This window comes from Equus caballus, chromosome 27, assembly GCF_041296265.1.
Source record: "Equus caballus isolate H_3958 breed thoroughbred chromosome 27, TB-T2T, whole genome shotgun sequence".
NCBI lineage: Eukaryota > Metazoa > Chordata > Mammalia > Perissodactyla > Equidae > Equus > Equus caballus.
This window is the reverse complement of record NC_091710.1, coordinates 27,590,019-27,617,286: the sequence shown is the minus strand read 5'-3', so window position 1 is coordinate 27,617,286 and position 27,268 is coordinate 27,590,019. Positions and strand designations below refer to the sequence as shown.

Here is a 27,268-nt window from a genome sequence, read left to right as displayed (position 1 = left end):
TGCCCAATTTTATATCTCCCCTCCTCCAAATTTGACTCAACTCAAATATTTTCTATTTCTTGAGCCTAGCTGGGCTAGACTTGATCATAAGGCAATGGACGTAAAAACTTTCCATCTCTTTAACTTTATGGATAAAGTGTTAAAAAATAGGTATAATCAACTCAAACAAGAAAGAATCAAGAAAAGACCCTTTACCAAGGAGGATGACGTGGACTGTCTACTTCTGGAAAGCCTGGTTGAGAGGACATTACCTCAGGCTTCATCTTGGGTTTAGAAGTACACAAATTGGTGTCTCATTCTTGATATTCAGCCACTTACTTGTGTGATCTTGGGCAAATCACTTCTATGCTCAGCCTCACTTTCCTCATCTGCCAAAAAAGGATAATTGTACCTATCTTCCAGGTTTTGGTTCTACTACAGAAAAATCATATATATGAAAGACCCATTCCTTGAGCAGTGTATGCTCTCAAAGTTTCTTAGTTTCCCTCCTTCTCTTTCATTTGTCATTGCAATTTTATTTGACTGATTAACCCAATATTAGCTCATCTATTTCCTAGATATTTTTTCAGACTAAAACTGTTTTTACTTTCGTTCCATTCTGGGGACAGTAGTAATACTTAAATATTATCTTGGAAACACAGTAATTGCTTTTTCTGTCTTTCTTTCTTTTCTTTTTTAGAAAATACTCATTTGTGATAGAACTGCCACATAGTCTTGAAAAATAAGGAAAGTCAGAGGATGAATGACTATTTTCCAGAAGACAGGTAAAGCATATTTGGTAGATTAATTCTCAATTCACCTTCTCAGAGGAAAAGGACAAAACCCTCATTTACCAAGATTCTAAAGAGATTTTCAGGCAGGTCCCTAGCCAGCACCACATCCGTCTTGGCTTTCAAGCCTTCATTCCCTAGAGCTTGGTGTTCTTGACCAGGCCCTAAACCTTTTATTGAGCTGCAAGAAGACTCGAGGAGACAATCGGCTCCTTGTGTTGACATTCAGTGTCTGGTGGCTCCCAGGAGAAGGATGGCACAGGTGCTTATCAAGGAATCAATCTTTCTGCCTAACATCCCCTTTTTCTTCAGAAGAAAACTAGCCAGCGCAATTACCTCATCCAGAACAATTACCTCACTTTAAACTGTTTATTCTCTAGAGAAAGGTGTTTGGGAGCAGGTAGCACTTGGCAAGACAGATGGAGTTTTTAAAAGTATTTGTATCAATATTAAGTGTGGGCAGCAGGGAACTGTTGGGAAGGTTGTCTTTCTTTGAAACCAAGAGTTCATTTTCTATTGGGGTCAACCAGGCAAAAGGGGACACATACTCTGACCAGCTGAGTTCTGGCACCATTTTGGGGGCTCGATATAGCGAGAGGGAATGCTCTGCTCTGCCTGTGGAGCCCTGGACTCAGGGCTAACTCCCCAGGTGTGTTCTTTGCTCTGAACTGTGTGGCCTAAGGCAGTCTCTCCGAAATTACTCCTCCTGTGGAGGGAAGAAAAAGACGCAGCCATGAGGTACTTTCAAAAGCAGTTAAAGAAAGATTTGACAGTCTATTCAAAACAAATCACACTTTTAAGAAAAGTCTGCTTTCCTTTTTCTTACAAAGGCCCAGCAAGACTCTCCTTTTCCTGATAATTTAGAAGCAAGACAGTTCCCAGGGCCCAGATTAAAATAAACAAACAAAAACAGGAGCCATCATAAAAGAGGGAGCTTTCTGAAAAGTTGGAGGATTCCGGGGAGACTAGGACCACAGACAAGGGCATGGGGGGGGGGGAGGGGGAAGTAAGAATAAAAATGGATCCCATATCTCAATGCACCCATGATTGTAGTTCCCCCACCTCTTTTCTTATATGCGTGCATATTCAGCATCGTTGCGACAACAATTTATTCTAGTGTTATTTTTCCCCACTTAGCATTTAAGTCTTTTTTTCTTCCTTTGAATTTTTCCGGAGCGATGTCTGATCTGATGTTTAAAAATGCAAACAGGAGAGGCAGCGCCGTGAAAGGGCTCAAAGTTGAACAGAACAGAGGTTTCGTGGAAACAGCAGACTCTGAGGTAGGAAGCCGAGATGCCCACATCTTTCTGCACTGGGTTCGTCTCCAAGAGGCCCGCCGGCTTTACTCCCGTCACAAGGCGTGTGCCTGTCTCCCCGCGCCGAGCTCTGGCCCCGCTTCCTTTCTCCCGGAGCCAGGACTATCTGCCGATCGCGGGGGAACCGGGGGGCCAGCGCCGCCGCCGCGGAGCTCACCTGCGCCTCCCGGGCTCCCGCCCCGCGCGGGGGCAGCCGCTGCCCCGCCCGCCGCCCCGCCCCGGCCCGGCTCATTGGCTGCAGCTCAGAGGGGAGGAGAAGGGGCGGCCGCGGGGGTCTCATTAGCGATGCGGGCGCGCTGCTCCGCTCCCTAGTCCGGAGCCCGGCAACCGCGGGAACACCGAGAACCGCACGGCGGGGACGGCGGGCGACTCGGGCAGCGGCCGTGCGGCAGCGGTCGCCGCGCCGTGGGAGGCTATGGGGGCGCGCGCTTCCTCTGGGTGCCCAGCTGGCGGCCTGGAGCGCCCTGACCCTTTGCTGTAGGGAGCGGCCACGGAGCACAGTCACTCGCTAGAGCCCCCGAGACCCCTCGTCTCGGCCCGCGGCTCGCCGTGCCGCTCCTGGACTCCCGGCGCGCGGAAAAGGAACCGTACTCCCTAGCGGGACGAGGATGGGGAGAGCGGCCACCGCAGGAGGAGGCGCTGGAGGGGCGCGCCGCTGGCTCCCTTGGCTGGGTCTCTGCTTCTGGGCTGCGGGGGCTGCGGCTGCCCGAGGTAAGCGCCGGGCGGAGCGCGCGGCGGGCTGGGGCGAGAGCGAGGGCGAGACGGAGCGGGACCCGTGCCGGTGGCGTTGGCTCCCCAAGTTGTGCCCTGCACCTCTCCGCGCGCCCAGCCCAACGGGATGGCCCTCGGGCGGAGGACCTCCGAGGGGACCACTGCCTCCCACCCCAAGTTTGTGATCAGCCGCAATCCTACAGGTTGCTGTGACCGGGCCCCCCTAACCTTTCCTTACTCTCCTCGCTTGCTCCATTTTCCAAGCCCTTCCCCGTTGCTGCAGCCTGGAGCACCCACCGCTTCACTCCAGTCTCGCTCTCCCCTGTCCTCTCCAATTCCTTCCAAGGAGAGATCGTTCGAGAGCGGGGGTGGGGTGCCAGGAGTGATGTCCCAGAGTTCCTGGGGAGAGGGGCCGGATGGTGGGAGTCTCTGTAGAGGGGGTTTGAATAGAGAGGGCGCCTTTTCCCTTCGGGGAGCAACACCCAAGTTGACGTCCGCTAAGCTTGACACCCCTTGGGGGACACCAGCCGGAGGTGCTAGCCAGCACTCTGCTTTCTTTCGAGGAGGCCGCGTGTGTGCGGGAGCTGGGGAGAGCTGTGCACCATCTGCGTTTAACTGCTCCTGCAGTGCCGAGCCCGGATGAGCAGTTGGCCCGAGGCCGCTCACCCGGCGCCTCCTCTTGCTACCGGTGCCTCCTCCAGCTAGGGAGCTCGGGAGCGCGGGGCCCCAGCTGAGCGGCAGGGAAACCGCTGCTTCTTTCCGACTTTGAAACATAAAACCATTTTCCTGAATCCTCTGGACTCCAGCAGAGCGAAATTTTGCAATTGGTTTCAGCTCCACCTTGAGCGAGGAACAGGAGCGTTAACTTAAAGATAAATCCCGCGGACTTGTTTTGAAGATGATCAGAGTCAGTTTCAGATAGAGCTTGAGTATGGTGGCTTTACCTTTGAAACAATCCGGAAGGTTCTCCTTCCCGCCCTTCTCTACCTTTCCCTTTCCCTGTGTGTCGTCCATTAGGCTTAGAATATGTAACTGCATTAAATGATTTACCTAACGCTTGTCTGCTGAGAGGTGGAACTGAGCTGACCACCTCACCTTGCTCTGCTGGCTATCCTGCACGTCATCTGAGGAGCCGCGAGACGGGAAAGGGTGGAAGGGGTTGAGCACGATCACAAAAGAGCCAGTATAATCTCATTTTTATAAAAGCTAACGGTGTGTTAAAAGCAGTCGTGCTGCCTGGAATGAAGAATTTAAAAAAAAAGGTGGATAGAGGCTCTCCGTTTAATGATCCTGTTCAGTGACTATTTGCATTTCATTTCCTGAAAACTTTTTTTTTTTTTAATGGAGCAGGCTTTTTAAAAAGCAGCAAAGGTTTAAAAATGAGCCTCAGTGATTGCACACTCTGGGTTATGGGGAAGCATAGTTCTTTCCCTTGCTGGAAGAAGCACAAGCTTCAGCCATTTAATTTACTACGGAGAATGCCTCCTTGCAAAGTCAGCTCTGACTTGTTTTTAATACACTGTTATGGGGAAAAGCAGCGGGCCTTTTCTTTCCTAAGGGTTGCTGTAAATGTCTGTGTTCTCACTTGCTGTTCGATGCAGAATACCCAACAGTGGCTGACTCCATGTACTGACCTCTTGGAATTTGGTTGGTGGAGTTGTCTTGAAGCCAGCTGTAAACAAGAGGTGGGGACATGCCAAAAGCCTCTTGGATGGAGTTTTGCTGGCTGCGAAACTAAGGCTAGCACCTCTTGTCTGCAAGCTGTTCTTTAAAGGTCTCCTGGAAAACATACTGTACACTCTGCAGGCTTATTTACAACAAATGTCTTGCACAGATCGTAGTAATGTTCAAGACACATGGAGTGGAGCAATAAATCTGACTAATATTTCCCTTGTAATATTTTACTTTCTGGGGCATGAAGCCCATTACCTTTAGCATCTGTCAGAGCTTCCTCAAGAAATGAACAGTAAGCAGGCGATGAAACCTGTGAAGCCACATGCACCTGGCTTTGGACAGGTGGGCACAATTGGAGTGATCAGAGAAAGGGTGTGTTTCAGTGTTCCTTGGTTCTCGAAGCCCGGGAAGGGGCCCATTCATTATGAGCAAGATGAGGTGCCCTCTGTGGCATGCTCTCAGTAGTCTCACCACACTTTATAGGGTTGGCCCTAGATTATTCTTATTTATCCAAGTAAATACTTTTTGTTCTGCAAGACTGCATGTTGATTTGAACCAAGATATTCTGCCTTCTCTAAACAAAAGGATATACAGAATTATGCCATTTGCTTTGATGGTATACGAATATTTAACAATTCAGTAGCATTTTCTTTACAATTATTTATCCTTTGTTTCCAAGATGGTTGCACCAACTCCTGTTTTTTTTCCTTCCCTGCAAAGTTAGTGTGAAACCCTCTGAAAATCAGAGGGAGATTTCAGATAATTGTCTTTGAATATACTCAGAGAGGAAAATACTTGGGGCAGGGGACGACCTGCAGAATCTGGTAGTGACCCAAGGAGCAGTGTTCTGGTTCCCTCCCGCATAAGCAAGACTTTCCTCTCCAGACTTATTTCCTGACTGGTCGCATACTCTAAGGAAGGCACTTTGGTGCTGTGATTACTATATATTTTAACACTTTCCAACTTAAAAGAAGGTTGCTTGAGAGTTATTTGTGACCTGCCAAGTGTTAATTGAATCCACATCATGTTGTCATACTGATTTGTTTTTGTTCTTTGAAAAAAAGGAGTAGTGCTGTTGGTGTGGTCATGATTCCTGTATTAGATACTGTACATGAGACATCCTAGTCCAAAGGTAGGGAGGAAGGTAACTGAGATAGACTGAGCTTTCACACAATTCCTTGCTTTAAAAATTTCCTCGACAATGAACCCTTCCTTACAGTTAACTACAGTAATACATTAAAGGCAAGAGAAGTACACTTATTTTATAGGCATAATAGGGTCATATGGTCTATGCCTTCTTAAATCTCTTTATCTACCTAGCGCATACAGTTTTAAACCTATAGTAGTTTCTTCCTTAACAAATATTATGAGAGCCCCCCTCCTCTTTCTGTTCCTTTTCCTCAAAAATCTCTCTCCACAGGGCTATGAGAAAAGAGCCTTTTCTCCCAATTTCCTACAGGATTTGGCTTTTTCTGACTTTTGGGTTGTGCTTTTAGCTTGAGTGCTTTGTCTCACCTTCTTTTCCTACCTACCTAAGTGTTCTGCTCAAGAGATCTTTTAAGTATCTCAGTTCTTAAGAAGAGTGAATTGTTCTGACGTGGCCCTGTGATGGCAGCACTTGTCAACCTTTTTTATAGTCTTGCTATGAAAAATAATAAGGCCCCCCTTACGTCTTTCTTCACTCTTCAGATGACCTCTGTGTGGGTCTGTGGTTCTTTACGTGGTCCCCTGTAGGCTGGGGAAACCCACGGAGCTCTAGGATTCCTGCCTGAGCTCTCTCAGAACTGGATGACTGGATCGGTCAGGTAGTTTCAGACCTGCTGTCTTACTAGTTAGGGAAGCACTTTTCTGTCTATTGCCTCAGTGACTCGTAAACTTGTTTTTTATTGTCCTCCTACCAAATATAATATCCAACTTAAAATATTGGCAACTTTAGAGATTTATCAAAAAATTAGTTGTTCAAGAGATAGTGAATATTTGATACCACCCCCTTGTACCTTTTCTTCTTCTTTTTTTTAATATGGAGAGTGGAGACGCAGACCACATGTATTAAAATCTAATCCCAAAGATGGGCATACCAAGAAAGATTTATTCCATCACATATTCTTTTTACTTTTTTTCTTTTTTTTTTTTTGAGGAAGAGTAGCCCTGAGCTAACATCTGCCGCCAATCCTCTCTTTTTTGCTGAGGAAGACTGGCCCTGAACTAACATTCTGAACTAACATCTGTGCCCATCTTCCTCTACTTTATATGTGGGACACCTGCCACAGCATGGCTTGACAAGTGGTACATAGGTCCGCACCCGGCATCCGGACCTGCAAACTCCAGGCTCCCGAAGTGGAAGGTGTGAACTTAACCACTGCACCAGCAGGCTGGCCCCACATCACATCCTCTTAAGGAAGGTGGTGGTGGTGAGGTGGTGATACAGGATATCCTCTTCATGGACAGGCACACATGTTCACAGAGAGCCCAGATGGGCCCTCCTTCTTAATTACACTTTTGCCATTAATCCTGATTGTCCAATACTTTGGGCAGTGCCACTTTACCAGCTATGTCATTGTCTTTTCTGTCCTCCTTATTCTGATGCCTTCATGAACTAACAGCATGGCTGAATAACCAATGGGAACTTTCCTCTGTCATTCCCAGCTGCATACTCTAGGCAAAGACACTTATCTGCTCATCCCCTCATTTGCTAAATGGCCAGCGTTGGCATGAGAATGACCATCTTGTTGCTACCACTCTTTATATTATGCATATTCCTTAAGAGAAGCCATTTTTGCAGCCTTGTTTGAATATGAGGTAATAATAGTAATTATTGTGTTTAGTGTGTGCCGTTGATTATTCTGAATGCTTTACACACATTAACTCATTTAATCTTTGAAATAACTCCATGAGGTAAGTAATATTACTATTCTCATTTTTAAGATGGGAAAAAAGGGCACAGAGAGGTTAAGTCACTTGCTTAAAGCTACAGAGATAGCTTATGGAGGAGCCTGGATTTGAACCTACGCAGTCTGACTCCAGAGCCGACAACAAGGACAGGTTTCTAACTATGCTGAAAATGAAATGACCCTTATATTTTGGTGACAAAAGTGCTAAAATTATATCTCTATAACTGTGAGAGTTGTAGAGGAATTTAGAGTAGCTTAAATAAATCTGGAAATATATTCAGATAAATCTCCGAGATTTATGTTGTGTGAAAACAACCACCCTCTCACCATTCAGCTTAATATACTTTGGGATTGGATTCACACTTAAAATTCTGAATGCCGGCTTCTAATATGATAGCTTGCTTTTTTTTTTTTCAATTTTGAATTTCAACAGAAAATATTACTCTGATTGAATACGCCATCCATGGAAAGGCAGATCCCAAGAGACTATTTGTTGCATGTCTTGTATTTTTAGCCTTGTTTGCTGGGGAAATGTGGAGCATGAGATTTGAGAATAGATTGTTAACACCAGAGGCTGCTGTTTCTGCTGTTTTGGGTCCTCCTGCTGCTGCTTTTGCGAGGCAGATGGCTAGATTCATTTATAGAAAATAGATATTCGTTCTATTTTGCATTTCCACTTTGAAAAGAACTTTTAATTGTTTGTGCCACATTGCGTCGTAAGGCCTTATTGTGCGCGTACACATGCTGTGCGTAGATAATTTTCAGAATTAGGCGGATGTTAATGTCTTCGGTTTGGACTGTGTTAGGAATCCACTGTGAACGCTGTTGTGCTTTTGGAGTACTTCTTTTGAGAGTGGGTTTTGGTGTGCAGTATGGTGTGTACCACGTATTTTGTCCTGAACACTCCCGCATTACTTCCTGACTTCACTGAACTAGAACCAAGGGACAGAAATATTAGGGTTTTGTTTATGGGGCTAAAGTAGAAACAATAAATGTGTATTGCTTCTCAGATTACATCAGACCGCTATGGACATAAAATATTTCCTAATATTGTTTCCGAGAGAACAAGAGTAAGGGTGAGAACTGTCTTCTGCCTGTATGACCAATTCCTTCTGACAGTTTTCTTCATAAATAAAGACACTGGAAAGCCGAAAGCTGTCTTCCAACTGAGGTCAATGACTGCTTCACTTAATGCTGATATTGATTTTTGCCCCCAAATTTTGCCTCATAAACTGCAAAAGAGCATTCCCACTCAGAAAGAGGGAGACCTTGGCTTGTGTATCCCTCCACTGCATCCCAGAGTTGGGAGGCTGGGATGAATCAGGTGGAAAAATTTCAGCATAACAGTGTGGAACGTGAATAAGAATCTACTTTACAGATGCGCTGTTCTTACCTAAATTGAATGCTGTAATTTCTCTATCAGGTAAATCCAAAGGAAAATGACATTGCAGACATTCCAGCAGGTAGATGATTGGCAGGCAGGTCTAGGAAGCAGGAGATACAAGAGGCTAAAAAGAAGGTGTCCTGACTACTTCAAGGACCCAACCAACACTGGGACAACTGTGTTTAATATCATTCATGGTTTCGTTAACGTACTATAAAAGTAAATGTATGTACTAAATACTGAATGAGAAGATTTGCCTCTAAATAAATTTGTGACATGTTTCTTGGAATCATTTGAAAATGATTGGTGGTTTCTGCTAATAACAGTACTTATTTAGCTGTTCTCATCTTTATTTGAATTTAATTTAATAAAATCTGCTGGGATGGGGGAAATCAAATGATCATGGGTTATGGAAGCTAAGCTGCTAATATTTGAAACTCAGAAATCAGTGCTTTTCAAATGTCAATGTACATTTTAATCACTGCAGATCTTATTAAAATGCACATTCTGATTTCGTAAATCTGGGGAGGGGCCTGAGATTCTGCATTTCTGACAAGCTTCCAGGTGACACCATCCATGGACCACACTTTGAGGAGCAGAGCCATGGATGATAATATTTCACATTTTTGATTTTCATTATTGTTTTTCACGTGGAAGCCAGTATGTGTTGGAATTCCGTGTAAGACTTTTAAAAATGCCAAAAGAAGACTAGGCAAACACAAATGTCTGTTTGTTTGTTTGTTTGTTTGTTTGTTTTTGAGGAAGATTAGCCCTAAGCTAGCATCTGCTGCCAATCCTCCTCTTTTTGCTGAGGGAGGTTGCCCCTGAGCTAACATCTGTGCATATCTTCCTTTACTTTATACGTGGGATGCCTGCCACAGCATTGCTTGCCAAGCGGTGTGTAGATCCACACCCAGGATCAGAACTGGCAAACCCCGGGCCGCCGAAGCAGAATGTGCGAACTCAACTCCTGCGCCACCGGGCCGGCCCCACAAATGTCAGTTTTAACTCAGACAAACATCCAGTCTCTCATAACACTAATAGCCATTCAGGGAGCACCGTTCTGATGTAATATGATGTCCTGCTTCTAGTATTTGTAAAGATAGATGCAAATATTTTAAAAGTCTTGTATTTTGTTTGATGTAATTGAAGACTTGTGCCTGCATCTAATTAATTTCTTGTAGTAAAGAGGAAACTGAGTCCCCCAGAAGTTGAACAGTTTTCCCAAAGTCAGGTTTTTTGTTAAGTAAGAGGCTTTTCTACCCCTTTTCGGGCTCCTTCATTTTATGTATCTCTTGATGGATGGTACACTTAAAAATGATAGGGGGTTCAGGATAATGAGAGAACAAGGCTATGGTTAAGTAAGAGGTAGAACAGAACCATCTGGTTAAGGAAAACAGAGCAATGTTCGTATGGGGCACTGATGCTCCCCAAGCAGCTGAATGCTTGTTGTCAGCACATGGTGTGGGAGCTAGTGTTTGAGTTTGTCTGTCTTTCCTGCAAAACGGTTCTCTCCACTTGGCAGGACCCATCGTGTTCACTACTGCTTTCCCAGCACCTGGCAGTTCCTGTCCAGTGGCACATGCTGAATAATATTTTTGCTTTCACCTTTTTATATTAAGGCATAAATAATATTCAAGCTAAAATTTCTAAAATTTCCTCAATCTTGCGATAAAACACTCAGAAAAATTTAGTTATTAGAGAAGGAATTAAATAACTGTAAGAGAGTTCTACATATTTTTCCCTCAACAGATTGTAAAGCCTACATTCCTAGATAGACTATTCTAGAAAGACGATTAAGTGTAAGATGTGAGACTATCGTAGATGGCCATTTTGAATAGTAATTTATTTGCATGGAACTTGACACTTTTAAGGTACATTCACAATTGTGATCACTTTGTATTTTCATATCGACCCTGATAATTGAACAGATGATGAAATCAAGGCTTTTTAGAGATTTTTCAACAAAGCCCAGACAGGTAGCAATAAATAGTACTAGGACTAGAAACTGAGTCTCCAAATGGTTTCCAGGCTTTTTTGACTTCTTTACCATGTAGTTCTACTTTATAACAAATAGATTGGTTACATTATGTTGGACAGTACGACTGTGCACATTACACTTGAAACAGGGCTATGGATGCATGAGCGTGTGGGAGAGAAGGAGAAATAAATGAATAAACATTTTGAATGATACCTCTGTTGTCTTCTTGGTCTATATGATGTTATATTTCTCATGGTTATGAACAGAAATGGCCCCACCAGGGAAAAGGGGCAGTAGGAAATGTGTCAGGAGTGATGGGAGGAAAATAAAATTGTGACTGTGTTAAAAATGGCCTACTGTAGTATGGAATAAGTGATGTGTAAAATACTCTGAGGAACTTGCTAAGCTATAATATTTTCTTAAAAATTCAAAGGATTTAAAGTGTTCATTAAAGTAAGTAAAATCACAAATTAGTTCTGTGGTTTTATTTTTAATGATGCCATTACAGACACCAAACACTTTTTAGAAATATAGTACTGGCTCCTCAGTCTGCTTAGCTTTCTAAATACCTTGTCTTTATTATTCATTTTGAGTGCATGTGCTTCATCTTTTCTTTCTGTGTACAGTTGTAAAACAAGATTAAAGTCTTTTAATTTATACTTAAAAGTAGTGTAGTGGCACAATGCAATTGGACTTCCAATAACAGTTTTCATCAATGTGTCCTTAAGAATTATCTAGCCCATTTTTAGAAAGAGAGGGAAAAAATACACACCACAAAATAAAATTCTTTGCCAGATAAATGTAAGTGTTATAAGACATTTGAAAGGAGCTGGGAAAGGTTTAACTCTCCTGCATCTATATAGACAACACTTGCACCTCCCTTGGTCTTGGGACCAGAAGCTACATTGATTGCCAGCAGGTTGCATCAGGAAATTTCCAAAGTTGTTTCCCTTAAAAAAAAAACAATCATAAGGTTCACAGGGTTTTTTCACTGTGAGGTGTGTGGGTGGGATGTAAGTGTTTGGGGATTTGCTTTAAAAAAATAAAGCTGAATAAAAGATTTGTCATTAAATTTTTTTTCACTTTGGAGCAAAAAATAAAACAACATAAAAGAAACCTCAAAAAACTATTGGATGTTTTCTCAAGTTTAGCAGACAGCTTGAGATGCATATCAACTTATGGGATAATAATGTGAAAAGACAGCTCTACCATATTACATACTGCAGCAGAGAAGCCCATGACTTGTACAGACAATTATTAGTAATTGTCAAGGTGATAAGTGCCCTAATGCATGGATATTTGTGTATATTATATATTAGTAGAATATCATATATCATCATTATAGCAAACTTTCATCATTGAAATTCTATGCTGTTAATTTAAATGGCATTAATAATGTTCAAACTGAGATGCAGACAATTTTGACTTGAAAGTAAACTTCTTAATTCTGATACTCCCATTTCTTTCTCTGTCCACAGTTTGGCCCATCTAACCTCCAACTGTCAGTCTCCTCTTGCTCCTTGTCTTTTCCTCAAGTCACAGCTCCCTTCCCATTTAAGCAATGTGGTGGGCTGGAAAGTTCAAGACCATGGAATGCCCTTCAACATGTCACTTTTGTCTCTGGTTCTTTTTATTTCTAAAATGAGAAGAAATGACTAAATTATCTTTAAAACTCCTTCTGCTCTAACATTCTATGATGCGCTTCATTGTTCTCAGTACCATTATTCACAGTATTTTTATCATTTCAGGAAGCATTTCTTGGCATTTTAAATATATACCAAAACCTGCAATAAAAAATGCTCTGGAAGTAGAATTTTCAGGACAAGTTAGTAAGACTTCAGGAATGATGCTAGTAAGCCTTGGCTTAAGAATTTTCAAAAAATTTAATTTTATGTATCAGTTTCCCTTAAATCTGTGATTATAAACTAATACACATATCTGCAACTCTAGCAACAGAAGTGGATTGAGTGGAAAAAGGCTGAAGGGGTTAGGAAGCACTCCACTGCAGCTCGCTGTTGCTCAATTGGGTCATGGGCCCACAGTTGATAGACTGACTTTTTCTTTTTTAATAGAAACTAGATTTATTAAATTTCATGTTAAGTTTTCAGATTTGATAAGTGAAATAATCTCAAATTATTTTAATAAAACACTTTTGACTCAAACAAAACACAAGATGCAACACTCAGCCTTGCAGTTTGCTTCAAATCAATGACTTTCTCCCATTTTGTTAAGAGATTTGAAGGCTCAGGGAGTCAGTTGATCCTCATTTTGAGCTATGCGGGTAAAGCTTTTTCTAGCTTTGTGGAGGAGCATTGGTCTAAATGCAGAAGATAAAAAGCAGTGAAGTGGACTTTTGTGTAACATTTGATAAACACTAATTTGATCACTGAGTTTCTATGTCCCTCTATTTCCCATTTGTGAAGAAAAATTATAAAACTATGTAATTGAAAAAGACTGTAAAATTTCTGGGCCGATGCCAAATCTCTACATGAACAACCAAGGTCTAGAGAAGCAAGGTAGCTTGCTTGGCTTTTAGAGGTCATTTCTCGCAGTGTTTGCCCATGAATCCAGATCTTCGTTTCTCAATGTCGTTCTTGCCTCTTTTCCTTTTCAGACCTATAATAACAAAACTAATCAATAGAGGCACAAAAGAATTCAGAAGAATGATACCAAAAGACTAAAGATTATTGATCATTTTACCCTTCTGTTAAAGGATGTTTTCCTTTATTTAAAATGTTTATATTTTTCTAAATACGTTTGAAATAGGATAGATTTTCTTCTTTGACTCTGGTCTTAATTATAGAATGTTGGGGCTATGATTTGAGGGGCTCAACTTGGTTCCATGTAGGAGAGCTAATTAATATTGTAAAAGAGGTTTGCATTATAGATTTGTTTTGTGTTTGGGTGAAATTTAGGGTGTGTGTTAAGCGTTCATTCTAATTACTTAACTTCTACATCCTTGGTAATAAATTTGCTCAGTATGAATCCACTAGTGGATCCTAAAGACTTTCTAAATATAATTATTTAAAGAAAATCTATACGTAGGAAAGAATATTTTCACTTCATTTCTGCTAATACTATGTAATGGTAGTGCCATTAATTAGAATAGGGAACATTATGCTTTACCTAAAGGATATAATTTTAAAATGGCATTTGACATATGCCTACTAATTCTTATCTAGATAAGTAAATCACTTCCAATTTCTATTTTTCCCTGTTTGAATCTGGATTTGCATATGTGGTAGGAAAGTAACACTTTCCATTTGAATGGTTTGCTGGGCCTGCTGTGAGGTGGTGTTTTTCAAATGGATATGATGGTTGGACACTCAGAGGACAACAGGTGGAGCAGATCTGAAATGTGCTCAAGCTTTGGACTTGTGCTCTTCAAAGAAAGCTTTTAATGTTGGCAGCAACATGCCAATGATACCCGCAAAAGACCATATATCTGCATCCAAAGAGAGTTAATGGATGTAATTTTAAAAGCATCAGTTGCTTCTTCTTATGCACTCCCTATTGTTCTTTATTTTAATGTGAATTCCTCATCTCTGATGGCGATGATAACTTGCAAAAATTAATCCCTGTGGTTGAGCTGGAACTTATAAACTCTGGTGACTCTATCATGATTATTATTCATATCGAAGCCACCTTGCTGGGAAAGTGTTAGACATGTAGGATGTTGAAACCTTCTGATTCTTGGAGATTAGGTGTCAAAATATTCAGGGTTTGGTTATTTTTAGCAATTATCAGTGAAAGATGTTGCTGCTGGAAATGGTAGTCAGCTTTTAAATCTACAAATCCTTGGTCATCACTCAAAGCCATTTTTTCAGACTTTCGAAACGGCAAACATCTGTAGTATTGTCACCCAGTGTTAGGTGAGAAAATCGTAGACAGGTGTTGTGAATGTGTGTGGGCATTAGCTTTTTTTTTTTTTTTAAGCTTAAAGCTGATGTTTAATACTTTAATGTGTGTTTAAACAGTTTTATTAAAGACAGTAGATTGGAAGATGAGCATCAAATGTTTAATGTAGCCCTTGTTTATAGAAATGCATATGTGTGTCATTTAAATTATGAAGAGAAACAGTGTAATTCTGATGTTCTCAGTCAGCTGGGGGATGACAAGGCCTCCATCTCAGAGCCGTTAAATCAGAATCTCGGGCTAGGATCCACCAGTATTTTAATTTTAAGTTCCTCCGATGATTCTCAGTTTGGGAAGCCAAGACGGAGAACCACTGCTTTACTGGGTGCATTGATTGTGTATAAATGTAGAAAGTGATCTTTTTTGAGAGTTAGAGGAGATACTTGAGAACCCCTATCGTAGCAAAAGGGTAAGGGATGAAGGTGACCGCTCCTGATCCTCATGAGACCTTTTCTTTCCATGTTGCATCTCAAATGATCTAGCTGGGTGAAACTGGATGCTGGCACAAAACTTTTCAGCCTTTGAGAGGTACACTTTTCCTGCTAGGAAGAACTGAAGTATTCATAAATGAATGGGATTATATGAGAGAGTATGTAATAAGGAGGAGACTTTTAAGAACACAGGGTTGGAGGTTGTAACATATATTTTCCTTCTGGGCAAAAGCACAGGGCCCACAAAATGGAGATTCCTATTTTCCTTCAACGCTCATCTAATGTCTCCCAGGCCCAGAAGGTAAATGGTAAGTAGTCACATTCATGAGTGGATTAATGTCTTTGTACTGGTCTTGATGTCCAAAGGATGCAGACAGTATAGTTCTTAGAGTGCAGGCCAAGGTCCCAGTCAGCACCACTGTTGTTGACTAAAAGAGATAGCCAGACACAGCTGGCACACCTTGGCCACTTTAGGAAATGGGGCATAGGAATTCCTCCTAAAGCAAGCTTTTCTAATATTATTCCCCTGTTGACAAGTACTGCCTGTCATTCCTCATTTGTCTGAGAAACCAAATATAAACTCTGTAAAACATTTTGTGGTGTATTAATTATTGCATATGAGTAAATGTAGTTTAAAAAAAAACAAATGAAAATGGATATCTGTAAACTTACCGCCATGCTTAAGAAGCAGAACACTATCAACAGTTCACTCACCCTTGTGCTTCTCTTTAACTCATCCTTCTGGCTCTCCTTTAGAAGTAATCATGCTTGAATTCTGTTATCATTTCCCTGTTTTAAAAAATAATTTAAGTAAATACGTATGTACTCTAAACATAGTTTACAATTTCATGTATTCGAGATGTATTTAAGTTGTGTTATTGGTCCATCTATTCTTCAGCAATTGCTTTTTTCGCACCCAGTAATATGTTTCATCTGTGTCATGGCATGTACTGTTGTTGATTCATTTCCCTCAAGCACAATATTTGATGCTGTGACTAAACCATAATTGATTGATTTATTTTGCTGCCGGTGAAATTGGGTTGTTTTCAGATTTTTTTCTACTTTAAAAAGTGCTACTAGTAACATTCATGTACATGGCTAATGGTATCCATTTTCAAATGTTTCTCATTTATCTGAGGATAGATTACTAAGATCTAGAGAATGGTAATGCCAAATAATTTTTCAGCAATACATGAGTTCTCATCACTTCTCATAGGCCAGTATTTGATAGTTCCATGTCTAGAGATTTCTACTAATTTAGTAGGTATAATGTGATTATCTCTGGATAAACAATTTCTATTCCCTTGTTATTAATGAAGTTAAACATTTTTTCATGTATTTTGTTGCAGTTTGTATTTCTTCTTGAGTAGGTGACTGAAACATGTACTCAAGTCTTTTGCTCATTTTTTCTATTTTTTTGGCTTATTGAATTGCAGAAGTTTTCAATGTATGTATTTTTTAATATTATTTAATGTATTATGTGTGATTGGAATTTCTTCTCTGAGATTTCTTTTTATGAACTGCAATTTTTTATGTTTTCTCATGAACTAAAATTTTTAATTTTAATGTAATCAATGTTATCAATCATTTTGTGCTCAACTCTTTTGTATATTGCTTAGGAAATTCTTTCTAAATCTCATTAAAGATATTATCCTATATTTTCTTCTAAAATTTTATATTTTGGTCTTTCATATTTATGCCTTTAATCCACCTTGAATAGATTTTTTTTTCTGTGTAGAGTTTGAGTTAGGGATTTAATTTCATTCTTTCATATAAATAATCAATTGTCCCAGAACTGTTTATTGAGGAGTCTCCCTCCTTTCTCTAATGATCTGCACATGTCATCTTTGTAATGTGTGAAACTTTCATCTATGCATGGGAAGTTTTTAGTTTCGCCTTAAATGTTCTTCAAAAACAGTCCCAGCAACCTTTGAAGTTTTATTTCCTACTGCCATTTATGTACCCTCTATTCAACTGGGCTCCATGATGGGCCTCAAAACTGTCCCACAATTTCCTTTGTCTTGTGCATTTTGTACTTTTCTTATGCCTCTCACACGCTGCCTTATGTGTTGTTTTCGGTTTATTTGTTTCTCTTTTACTCCCTATTATATGTAAACTTGCGTAAGCAGTCACGGTGTTTTGTTCTTCTTCGATACCCTTGAACAAAATATAGTGTCTTTTACTTAATAGATATTTGATAATTCATTGAACTAAATTGGGGCTTGGTATTGAAGGGATCTTAGAAATTATCCCACCAATCTCATTCTATTTGCCCATCCATGAACACTGAGATTTATAGAGTCTAAATGCAATGCCCAGGCCATACAGCTTGGTGGATCCTGACTCCTTTTGTCTTAAGTTTATTCCAGAACACCTTTCATTATCAATCCATGGGCAAAGGACTGAACTACCAGACACTGTCTAGAAGTATGAATTAATATGAAGATAACTGGAAAGTAAATGAAGAGACACATAGGTGGCAGGTCCAAGACCCTTTGACCAGTTGAGTCTGTTACTAACAATGTTCATGTCACACTCAGACACTGGGCGTTTTCCAAGCACGCTCGGCTGACGTACATCTCTATGCCTTTGTTCATGCCTCTAGTTCAACAGAACTGATGTTATGGACCACTGTCCATGAATCTTCCCCTCTCCTAGAGATTGATTTCTTCTTGTTGAATGCTATATTTACATACATTGACATCACTGCTGTTATTGCCCCAGTCAGACCATATTTTAGTTCTTTTTTGTAAGCTTCTCTCACTTCTCATTTTGAGGTCAGAGACAATTTCCTATTGTATTGTGGCTCCTCAACACCTAGCACAGGGCTGTGTTTGCTCTAAGTTAGGTTTCCAAGATGTTCTAAATGCAAAAATCAAACAGGCACACAACAAAAACCTTCGCATAAGCTTATAAATATGTTTTGTCATTCCACCATTTGGGTGTATAATTTGTTTGGGTGAAATCGTTGTGCTTCCCCCCACCTAATAAAATACAAAAACTATGGGAATGATAACGCATTTCCACAGTACTAGCTAAAGAACTGGGTACAAATATCCAAAGATTCCATGTTAGGGAAATTCTGCTGGGAAAAATGTATGCTAGGTTTCTGATTGAATGAGGCTATATACTTGGGAGTTTGTATAATCAGAAGAGAACCTAAGAGTCCAAGGTGTTTGGATTAAAGATGTAAAAAGGGACAATTATAGGAAAAGGAAAGAGAGATAAGAAGGCACGGGGTAGAAATACCCTTTGACCCAACGGATGGCCCTGGAGAACACATCCTGGGATGATTACAGTTTTGGAGTGAGCATTCTGAAGGAGTGGGAAGTATGGGAGCTCTTTGATGGAAGTTGTGAAGGTGGACTTTCAATATCTCCTTCACCTGACTGTTTACTGCTGGAGGCTTCCAGGCAGGAGAACACTGGGAAGCTGCGTCAGTGAGCCAGCAGGGCTGACAGCAGGATTTTTAGGAGCTAGCACTCTCTTCTCCACCCTGTAAGTCATGTGTAGGCTAAATGGTTAGATTAACACAACGAAGGAGCCCAGGGGAGCTTTATTTATATCTACTTCTAATAGCTTTTTTAGGTGAAAGTATTTTTTTCTAAATTATAGAAACATTATGTGCTCATTATAAGAAGTTTGAAAATATAGGAAAGGATTAAAGAGAACAGAAATCCCCAACAGATAATCCAAAAATAACCACCTGAGGGGAGTTCTCAGGTAGAAGCCATATTCCTCACGGTACCTCTGTGAGTCTGCAAGTCTCTGCTGGTACTTCCTATTCTCCACCTTTTGGAAAGAGGATCAACCATTTACCCAAGTACTACAACCAAATACTTTAGTTCTGCCGTCCCTATCTTTTCAGAATGTTCATTTCTTGGTAGCAGGTTCTGTGTATCTCTGTTACATACTTTCAATGTTTTATATAGTGTGAAAAAAGCACATATTTGTTATTTTTCAACAACTGGCCTGAACTAGTGGACACACCCTTTGTGGTGCCCAGGACCACTGGCAGCAGGCTCTCCGGAAGAGTCATATCGTAGTGCTTTGTGTTAATGAAGCTAACTCAATAAGACACCAAAAACATTTTTCCTCAGGATGACGATGATATAGTATTACTTCTTTGAAATTTATAAGAAGTTTTTTCTTTTTTGTTGTTGTTGTTGTTTTTAACCCTCCCAAGACAGCTTTGAAGGATGGTTTTCCTAGTCCTGGTACGTTATCATATACTGGGTTTATCTCAGCATCAAAATGCATCAGACCTTGACTAATATGAGCTCTTCTGACTACTGTAGACTTAGATAAATAGGGATACGTTTATTTAGAATATTTATTGTTCTCCCGTGTATGGAGGCTGTCTCAGTTGTGATGAAGTCTCGTCTCTAGGTAGCCAAGAGCAATGGCATCATCATATTTCCTCAAATTATATTCTGCATTTTTCTTTTCTTGGACTGGAATAGAAACAAACAATTATATGGAATTTTCATAGGCAAAATTAATTAAGATTAGAGCAATTAGTCTTTGCCAAGTCCCCTTCCCGCTGCCTTCTTAAACTGATTTATTAGTAAAATGCATCTGAAGTAATTAAGATGCAGAAAATAAAAATCTGAAGACCATATGTTTTCCAGCCCTGGACTCCGGAGTGCTCTGTCTATAACTCGAGGTGCTGTAACTACTTCCCATCACACTGGTAGTTCATTTTTACCTTTTCCAATTGAACACTTTAGGCAGACTGATTTACCTTTTTTCCTCCTCTCTGAAATAGAGAAATGCTCTTTAGCAGTTTTACCCTTTGAAAATATAAAATCACTCAAGGGCTTTCATATTTTCAAAGGGCAGAAGCAACTTGAGTGAGAGAGAAGAGTGCAAAAAGCTGACTGATCTTTTTTTTTTTGAGTGCTATAATGAAAACATGTATAAGACATATCCTCCGGGCCCGTGTGTGTGGACGCTGGGAAGAGGGTGGACGAGGTAAGGGAAGTGAGGAGCCAGAGAGGGCTGCACATTCAGAAGTGAGACAGCTTCCTCTGTCGCCAGGATTTTATTTTATTTTTCCTTTTTTAACTTACAATCTTTATTGTTTTTCCCCAAAGCCCAGGCTAGGATATAAATAAGTGGCATCCTTTAGGATTTTAATTGTGAAAATGACTGCTTCCGTCTTTAGCACTGATTTGCCACATCTCTGACCCCTGAGAATGAAATCGTAACCATCAAGCACTTGGCAGTGTTGCTCCAGAGTGAGTTTTGCCTTCAGAGTGACAGGTATAGTTATGTCTCCTCGAAAATGCGGAGAGAACAGTTCACCTGTCAGGTGGGAAACAAATAACGGAGCTACCAGCCAGACCCATTATCTTAGCCCTGCACCACACCTGCGCACAGCAGACACCTCTGAAGCGGTCCATCATTCGAAAGGGCCATATTTTACCCAATGAGGTGCTTACTACGAGCAGCTATAGAAATGATCTAGTAACTCCAGATTCGTTGGCAGCACAAGATGAGGGCATTCTGTGCTAGATGGCCTGTTAGCCTTCTCCCCTAAGCACATACAACAAAGTATTATCTGCAGGCAGGGTTTTACTTATTTATATTTATTATTAAACATAGACGTGAACAATGGCATATGGAGTGTGTAGCAGTTGTGATTCTTAAATGCCATTTGCCAGAAATGACGTCTTCTTTTGTGTACCCAGAGGTTACAGCCTTAATCAACAGGCTGAGGAATTGCCCCAGACCCTTATTCCAAGAAGACACCCAGGACAGTGCAGGCTGTTTCCTGAATGAGTGGGGTTGGGATTTGCTAGAGTCTAAAAGTGATAACATACTTTGCCATTTCAGTGGCTCAGTGGTATCATAGTGACTCTTTCTCTCTTTTTCTTTTTTTAACGCAGCCGGCACTGCTGTGGTAGAAGACAGGGAGAATCTTCTGAGTGATAGAGTCACACAATGCCTTGAGTTTACTGCAGAGAAGTGATTAATTGTGAAAGTGTGTAAGAGTTTATGATGCTGCTTCTGACGGACTTGCCCATCACAGGGCCACTTAAAATTCATGCGCAGTAGCAACTGTGAAGTAATACCTAAGACTCATAAATAAAGCAAACCTATCTTAATTTATTGCCCATACCTGCTATACCCATTGAGCTATTCAGAGCCCTGCACAATTGATGTTTCTTTCCTCCAGTTATTTCAGTAAAAAATGAACTCTATTTTATGCCACACAAGCATACTAATAAACCAGTGTTTTGCTGCTTATAAAGGCAAACTGTCACCTGTTAAAATATGTAACTGTCATAGAAAGATAAAAAAGGATCATTTAATAATGATGAACAATGTGCATGTCGCATAAATAGGATCCGAAAGGTAAACAACAGTTTATTATGCTAGAGCCAGCCAGAGCTATTCCTCAATGGAGGACTCTCAATGCTTGTCTTTGTGCTCTTTCTTTTAAGGGAAGTACAACCTGGCTTAACAATGATTGGTGTGTGTGTGTGTGTGTGTGTGTATGTGTGTGTGTTTAATAGAGGCTCATTACTGGTTCAGAATATGGACTGTTGCTCTTATTATGGGGGGAAGAATGGTTTTCAGACGTATTTTCTTAACCGACGAGAACAATCTTAAGTGCTCTATATTATTGTTTTTTTAGGTCTTTATAATAGGGAGCGTTTAGAAGTTTCATTGTGCTGCTAGATTTGGGAAGGAGGTTGTTTTTAATTAAGCTCTTCAGCTGCTTTTTTTCAGTGTTGGAAACCAAATATATCTCAAGCAAGAATATGTCTGATGATGCTAAATAAAGTGAGTGCTAGCAAAAAATAAAAACGGATTTATTGTAGCTGCTTGGGTTTCTTGATCGCTCTTTATTGACCTGTACAAATAATACCTCCAAGGTACAGCATAGAAAACTCTCCAGCTTTCCTTCAGGATATAAAGGGTGATTGTAGGCAATGGGATAATGTTAAATTTGCACATTTGCACACTAAATTTTAACAGTCATTGGAGGGTTCTTTGGTTTTGGTGCAACTAATGAGAGATTGTAATGAAACATTTTTTAAAATTAATAAGTTCTTCAGTTGTAGTATATTAAACTTTAGGCGGTTAAAAACCAGAACAGTTGCCACAATAAGAGCTTCTTCTCCTCTAGAGTCATTTTTCCTCCTGTTTTCAGTTAGCATGTGTTTATATTGACTAATGTCTTGGAAATGACAATTATGGCTGGCTGAATAAATATTGAATATTTTAAATGTCGTGTAAATATTTGCCCAATAGACAGCCCTTGCTTCTTAAATATTTCGCCTTTTTCATTAGGTTCCATTTGAAATGATTTAGAAGCTTACTTACTATTGAACACAGATGTACCAGCTTAAAGAAAAAGAAAAACTCTTTCCAAGCATAGTTAAATTTAAAGCATTGTATTCAGTAGGAAACAGATTTTTACCCAAATTGGAGGAGCAAAGATTATACTGAAAGAATTAAGAAGGGCTTCACTGGAAAACCAGAGTGAGCCAGTTTCTCGGATTCGGAATTATGGTTACGTGCATCCCAGCTCCACCCCAAAATGTCCTGCTCACAAGGAGGTATCTTGATCTGGACATTTCATTTCTCAGCAAAATGCTTAAAATAATTGTGTTGTTTGCCAAAGTGATTTATAGACTTAGTAAAACAATGGCTTCATAAATTCAAGATGGAATCCTATAATACTAGGTACTAGAGCAAGATTTGACTACCTTCTCCTATCCTGTAGTCCAATTAATCTTCAGCAGCAGAAATCTATTTCTAAAATCCTTATTTTTATTTTCCCTCGAAATCCCCCCAGAAGTTCTCTGTTGCCTTTAAGATAAAGTACAAACTCTTTGATAATGTAATTTGGCCTCAATATACTCTTCCAGTTTCATCCCTTACCACAATCAACTGTGTACTTTACACTCCAACTGCAAAAACATGTCATGAAAAAAACACCCCCACCCCCACCCCCTCAAATGTCATAAGCTTTTCACTGCACTGCTCCTTTGGATGTGCTTATTTTCCGAGACACCAATTTGCCTGACGTCTCCATCAGGCCAGTGAACACCTACTTAGTCTTCTAAACCCATTTCAAAGGTGTGCATCACTGGAAATTCTTCCAATAATTCCGCTGAGTAGAATGAATCACTTGTCTCTGAAGCTCGTACTTCGAATACGGCATTTATTGCATTAAATTGCAATTAATAGGTTGCCTATTTCTGTAAGTCTATAGTAAACTTTAAGGAATTGTGTTTTATTCCTCTGTGTGTGGCATATCATAGGTAGTTAATAAATTATCTATTTTTAATCAATAATGGAATTTTTCATTCAACCTAGTAGTTATGAAGCTCCACATCTGTGTCTTTATATCCAAACATTAAGAGTTTAGACTTTAAAAGAGTATTTGAATATTAAGCCTCGATAAAGGTAGAGTAGCTATAAGAACAAACGATGAACAGGTGAACCAGCCTTAGGAGTGAGAGTTAGGTGGTTGATTTTTTCAGTTCTCCACATTCTCTTAGATGACCCTCATTTGATCACCGACTTGCCTTGTGGCTGTCAGCAAGTTTCCTTGCTAGTAACTTTCTCATTTGACGAATGAGAGCAAATAATATTATCCTTTCCTACTATACCGGATGCAAACTCCAGTGGTATAAAATCGCCACAAATTTATCTGAAAATAATGTTCATGTGTGTTTTTATTTGCTATAATTAATATCAGTATTTATTTTAATACATTTCCTAGAAAAAGGCCACTTTTTATTTTTTGAGACAAAGCTTACATGGGTCATACTTTATTTGGTCCAGGAACAAACATAATCAAACTAGGCCATGTGATTTATAAGATATGGTGGCATTTTGGAGAGTGAAAACATGGGCTCATTTATATCCATTTATATTCTACAGGATATACAGACCAAATTTACAGCACAAGCTGTGGCTTATCAATTCATTGATCTAGTTGCTCAGGCACTGCAGATGTTGTAAGTGCAAATGAATAGAAGAATAAATTCCTCCACAAGCCTTCAAAGTGGGGTTTGCAGTATTATCTCTTGGGGTACAGAAGCAGAATATCTTTTTCCGTGAAATGTTTTAAGTATATAAAAAGGCAGAGAATACTATATAGTAACGATTATCCATATGCCTGCACCAAACTTCATCAAATATCTAACTTTGTATCTAGAAATTAAAAAAAGATTTTAAGCTTTTTTATATATAAAACACAAATGGACTCTTTTGCCCACTCAGGCTACAGGAAAGTCCAACCTGTGGTGCATGAGATAGCCTAGGAGAATTGAGGTTGACACAACCCAAAGGGCTTGCAGTGGACTGCTGAGTGATGATGTAGTTTTAACTGATCTGCATAAAATGGGCAGATGGTTCATAAATATTCCTGCAAACAAATAGTACATTGAAAACAGTCCTACTGAGGCCAGCACAGATGAAACTAGAGGAAAACGGCAGAGACGTGCCTCTCCAAGTCTGAGTGCATACTCCCCGTCTTCCACAGCGCGAGAAAAAACGGTAACAACCAAATCAGATTTGACGCAAAATCAGCCAAATTGTTTTAAGGTGACTCGATCTGGACTGCAGTTAACAGTAAATTCTACCCTTTAGTTTATATTAAGACTACTATTTAATTGTAATATGAAGCTATTACTTAATGATGTTACCCAGTCTAAGGATGGAGCTATAATGACTAGCAAGGCATGTTATGCCTTTTTCTTTTCTTTTTTTTCTTTTTTTAAGTGTCTTTATATTTTAGAGCAGAAGTTGTTAAGCTTTTTCTGAAAAAGGACTAGATAGTAAAAATTTTAGGCTTTGCCATAGGCTATAGGCCATAGATTCCCTGTCACAACTACCTAACTGCTGGTGAAAGCAACTGTAGACCATCTATTAATGAATGAGTGTGGTTGTATTCCAATAAAACTTTATTTATAAAAGCAGGCAGCAGGCTGGATTTGACCTGAAGGCTGTGGTTTGCTGACTCCTCGGTTAGAGATAAATACAGAAATGGTTATGGAAATGATATGATGTCTGGGATTAGCATCAAAATACCCTGGGAGTGTGAAGGAAGTGGATGCAGATACAGATGAGATGAGGAAAGATGGGCCACATGTTGATAATTGCTGAAGCTGGATGATGGATATATGAGCGTTAATTATGTATTTCTGACTGTATGTGTTTAAAATTTCTGTAATAAAAACAAGCCTTCAGAACATTAGGACAGCCCTCTAAATGTTTTTTTTTTTTCTCAGAATGTTTAAAATCACCATTCAGTCCAGTAGTTTACAAAATTTCACTATTATTGATGATAAATGCTTAGAAGTGTATTTGAGTTTTCTTTAGAGCGAACGATAATTATCTGTATACCATTCGAAGAAAAGTTTATTTCTCTTTCCTTGGTAAAAATGGCCAAAATAATATGCCTCAAACATTATGGCATTCAATTGAAATGCATTCCTTTGTTGGCAAATACTGTTGGAAAAATGGGTAGTAAATACTGTTGAAGATTTGAAGGGACAACTATTACAACAAACTATACCACATGGAAAGATTGCCAAATAGATAAAAAGTGCAGAAGTTTCAACATCTCAGAGCTTATGTTGTTTGTTAGATTATATTCCAGTAGTGAAAGATATAAAGATTTACTCCAATTACTGTTGTTGTATAATAAACCATCCCAAATTTAGCGGCATAAGAAAACCATTTTATTATGTTCTTGGATTCTGTGGGTCAAGAATTGGGCGGAGTGAAATTGGAGATGCCTTGTCTCTGCTCTACAGTGTCTGGGGCCTCAGCAAGGAAGCCTTGAATGCCTGGAAAAGACAGGAATGTTGGGGGCTCGAATCACCTGGAAGTTTCTTCACTCACCTATCTGGTATGTCAGCAGCACCTACACGTGGCCTCTTTGTGTAGTTTTTACAGCAAGCCAGCTGGGTTCTGAGAGGAAGCATTCCAAAATGGAGCCTCTGGAGAGCAAGTGTTCCAAGAGAACCAGACAGAAGACAGAGAACCAGACAAGAGAACCAGACAGAAAACAGAATTTTATGAGCTAGCCTCCGAAGTCACTTCTGCCATACTGTGTAAAATGAAGCCATCACAAGCCTATCTGGATTGAAAAAGGGAGGGAACAGAGACCTCGCCTCTAGATGGGAAGAGTGTCAAAGTGTCTAGGGCCATATATAAAACTGTCACAAGGACCAAATGTTTCTTTTCGTGAGCCACTAGGGAAAGTTAAACCAGATAAGATATATTCTCAACTACTATAAACAATAAATAAACTATGTGAATGTAATCACTGCTGGAGCAGCCATTTTGATGGGAATGAAAATAAGTTTTCCAGGATAAGATGAATGAGAAACTACCTGTGCGAAGTTTATTTCTCCATGGTTCAAGACTGAGCTATTTAAAGGTTGAGAACTTTAAGCCAGACAGACACTAGGAGTAGCATGTTGTGTTGATCTGGCTTATTTTATGAAAGAACAAGACTGTTAGATTATTGTAGAATCTTGACAATATTTTGTAATGACTTGGGAAATGACTGAACAGTTTTTGAAGGACATGAAGATTATCTGGTTATCTTAGGCTTTAGATATAAGATTACATGTAGTTGTAGCTGTTTGTATATTTTAGTGCCAGACACTGCTTCACCTACTACTCTCAAATCACTGATTTAATTTAACCAGTAGCCATCCACTTTTAAAGGGAATCATTCTCCACTCCTTCCTCAGGAGATGAACTTTGTGAAAAACTATTTTCTGATTCTAGTATTGGTTCTGGTTATTTTGAGTTAATGTTAAGCCTTATTCACCCAGCTTTTGCCTTTTTTCTTATGAATAGCCTTAATGATAACAATAATAGTAATACAACAGGCTGTCTCACTGAATTAGTTATTATGACAAATTGATGGACTGTGTGTAATTATCTTTATAGTAGTTGCTGGTGCAGTTTAGTATACTCTTCAAATTAAAAGTAAAACCTTGTGTCCTCTCAGTTCTTAAATTATAAGATCTAAGCCAGAGCTGCACTGTTCATTTATATTTTTATGAACCTCTTAACTTTGTGCAAGTGTCTAGCAGACACCTGCTTCATGGCCATTTAAAACAGTGGCTCATAACATACTGTAAATTTATAGGCAGTCATTTCTTTCAGTTGCCAACTTATGGTACTGTACTTGTGACTGCAATAAAAAAA

The 27,268-nt window shown here is 39.8% G+C and overlaps 1 protein-coding gene and 1 long non-coding RNA gene across 10 annotated transcripts in view; one reads left to right on the top strand and one right to left on the bottom strand.

Annotated features, from left to right (window-relative positions):
• The first annotated feature begins 2,344 nt into the window (after positions 1–2,344).
• Positions 2,345–27,268, top strand: part of UNC5D (unc-5 netrin receptor D) — a 490,573-nt gene continuing 465,649 nt past the window's right edge. For all 9 annotated transcript variants that reach the window (XM_023630502.2, XM_023630501.2, XM_070253543.1 and 6 more), the window contains exon 1: positions 2,345–2,797. In XM_023630502.2, the coding sequence (XP_023486270.2) occupies positions 2,695–2,797 (103 nt within the window). In that variant the 5' untranslated portion in view covers positions 2,345–2,694. The remainder of the gene's footprint in view (positions 2,798–27,268) is intronic.
• LOC138921125 (uncharacterized) lies at positions 12,592–26,031 on the bottom strand. Its single transcript, XR_011433412.1, has 3 exons — positions 25,946–26,031; positions 15,788–15,862; positions 12,592–13,343 (listed from the first exon to the last, which is right to left on the bottom strand). It is a non-coding gene; the product is annotated as an uncharacterized lncRNA (long non-coding RNA).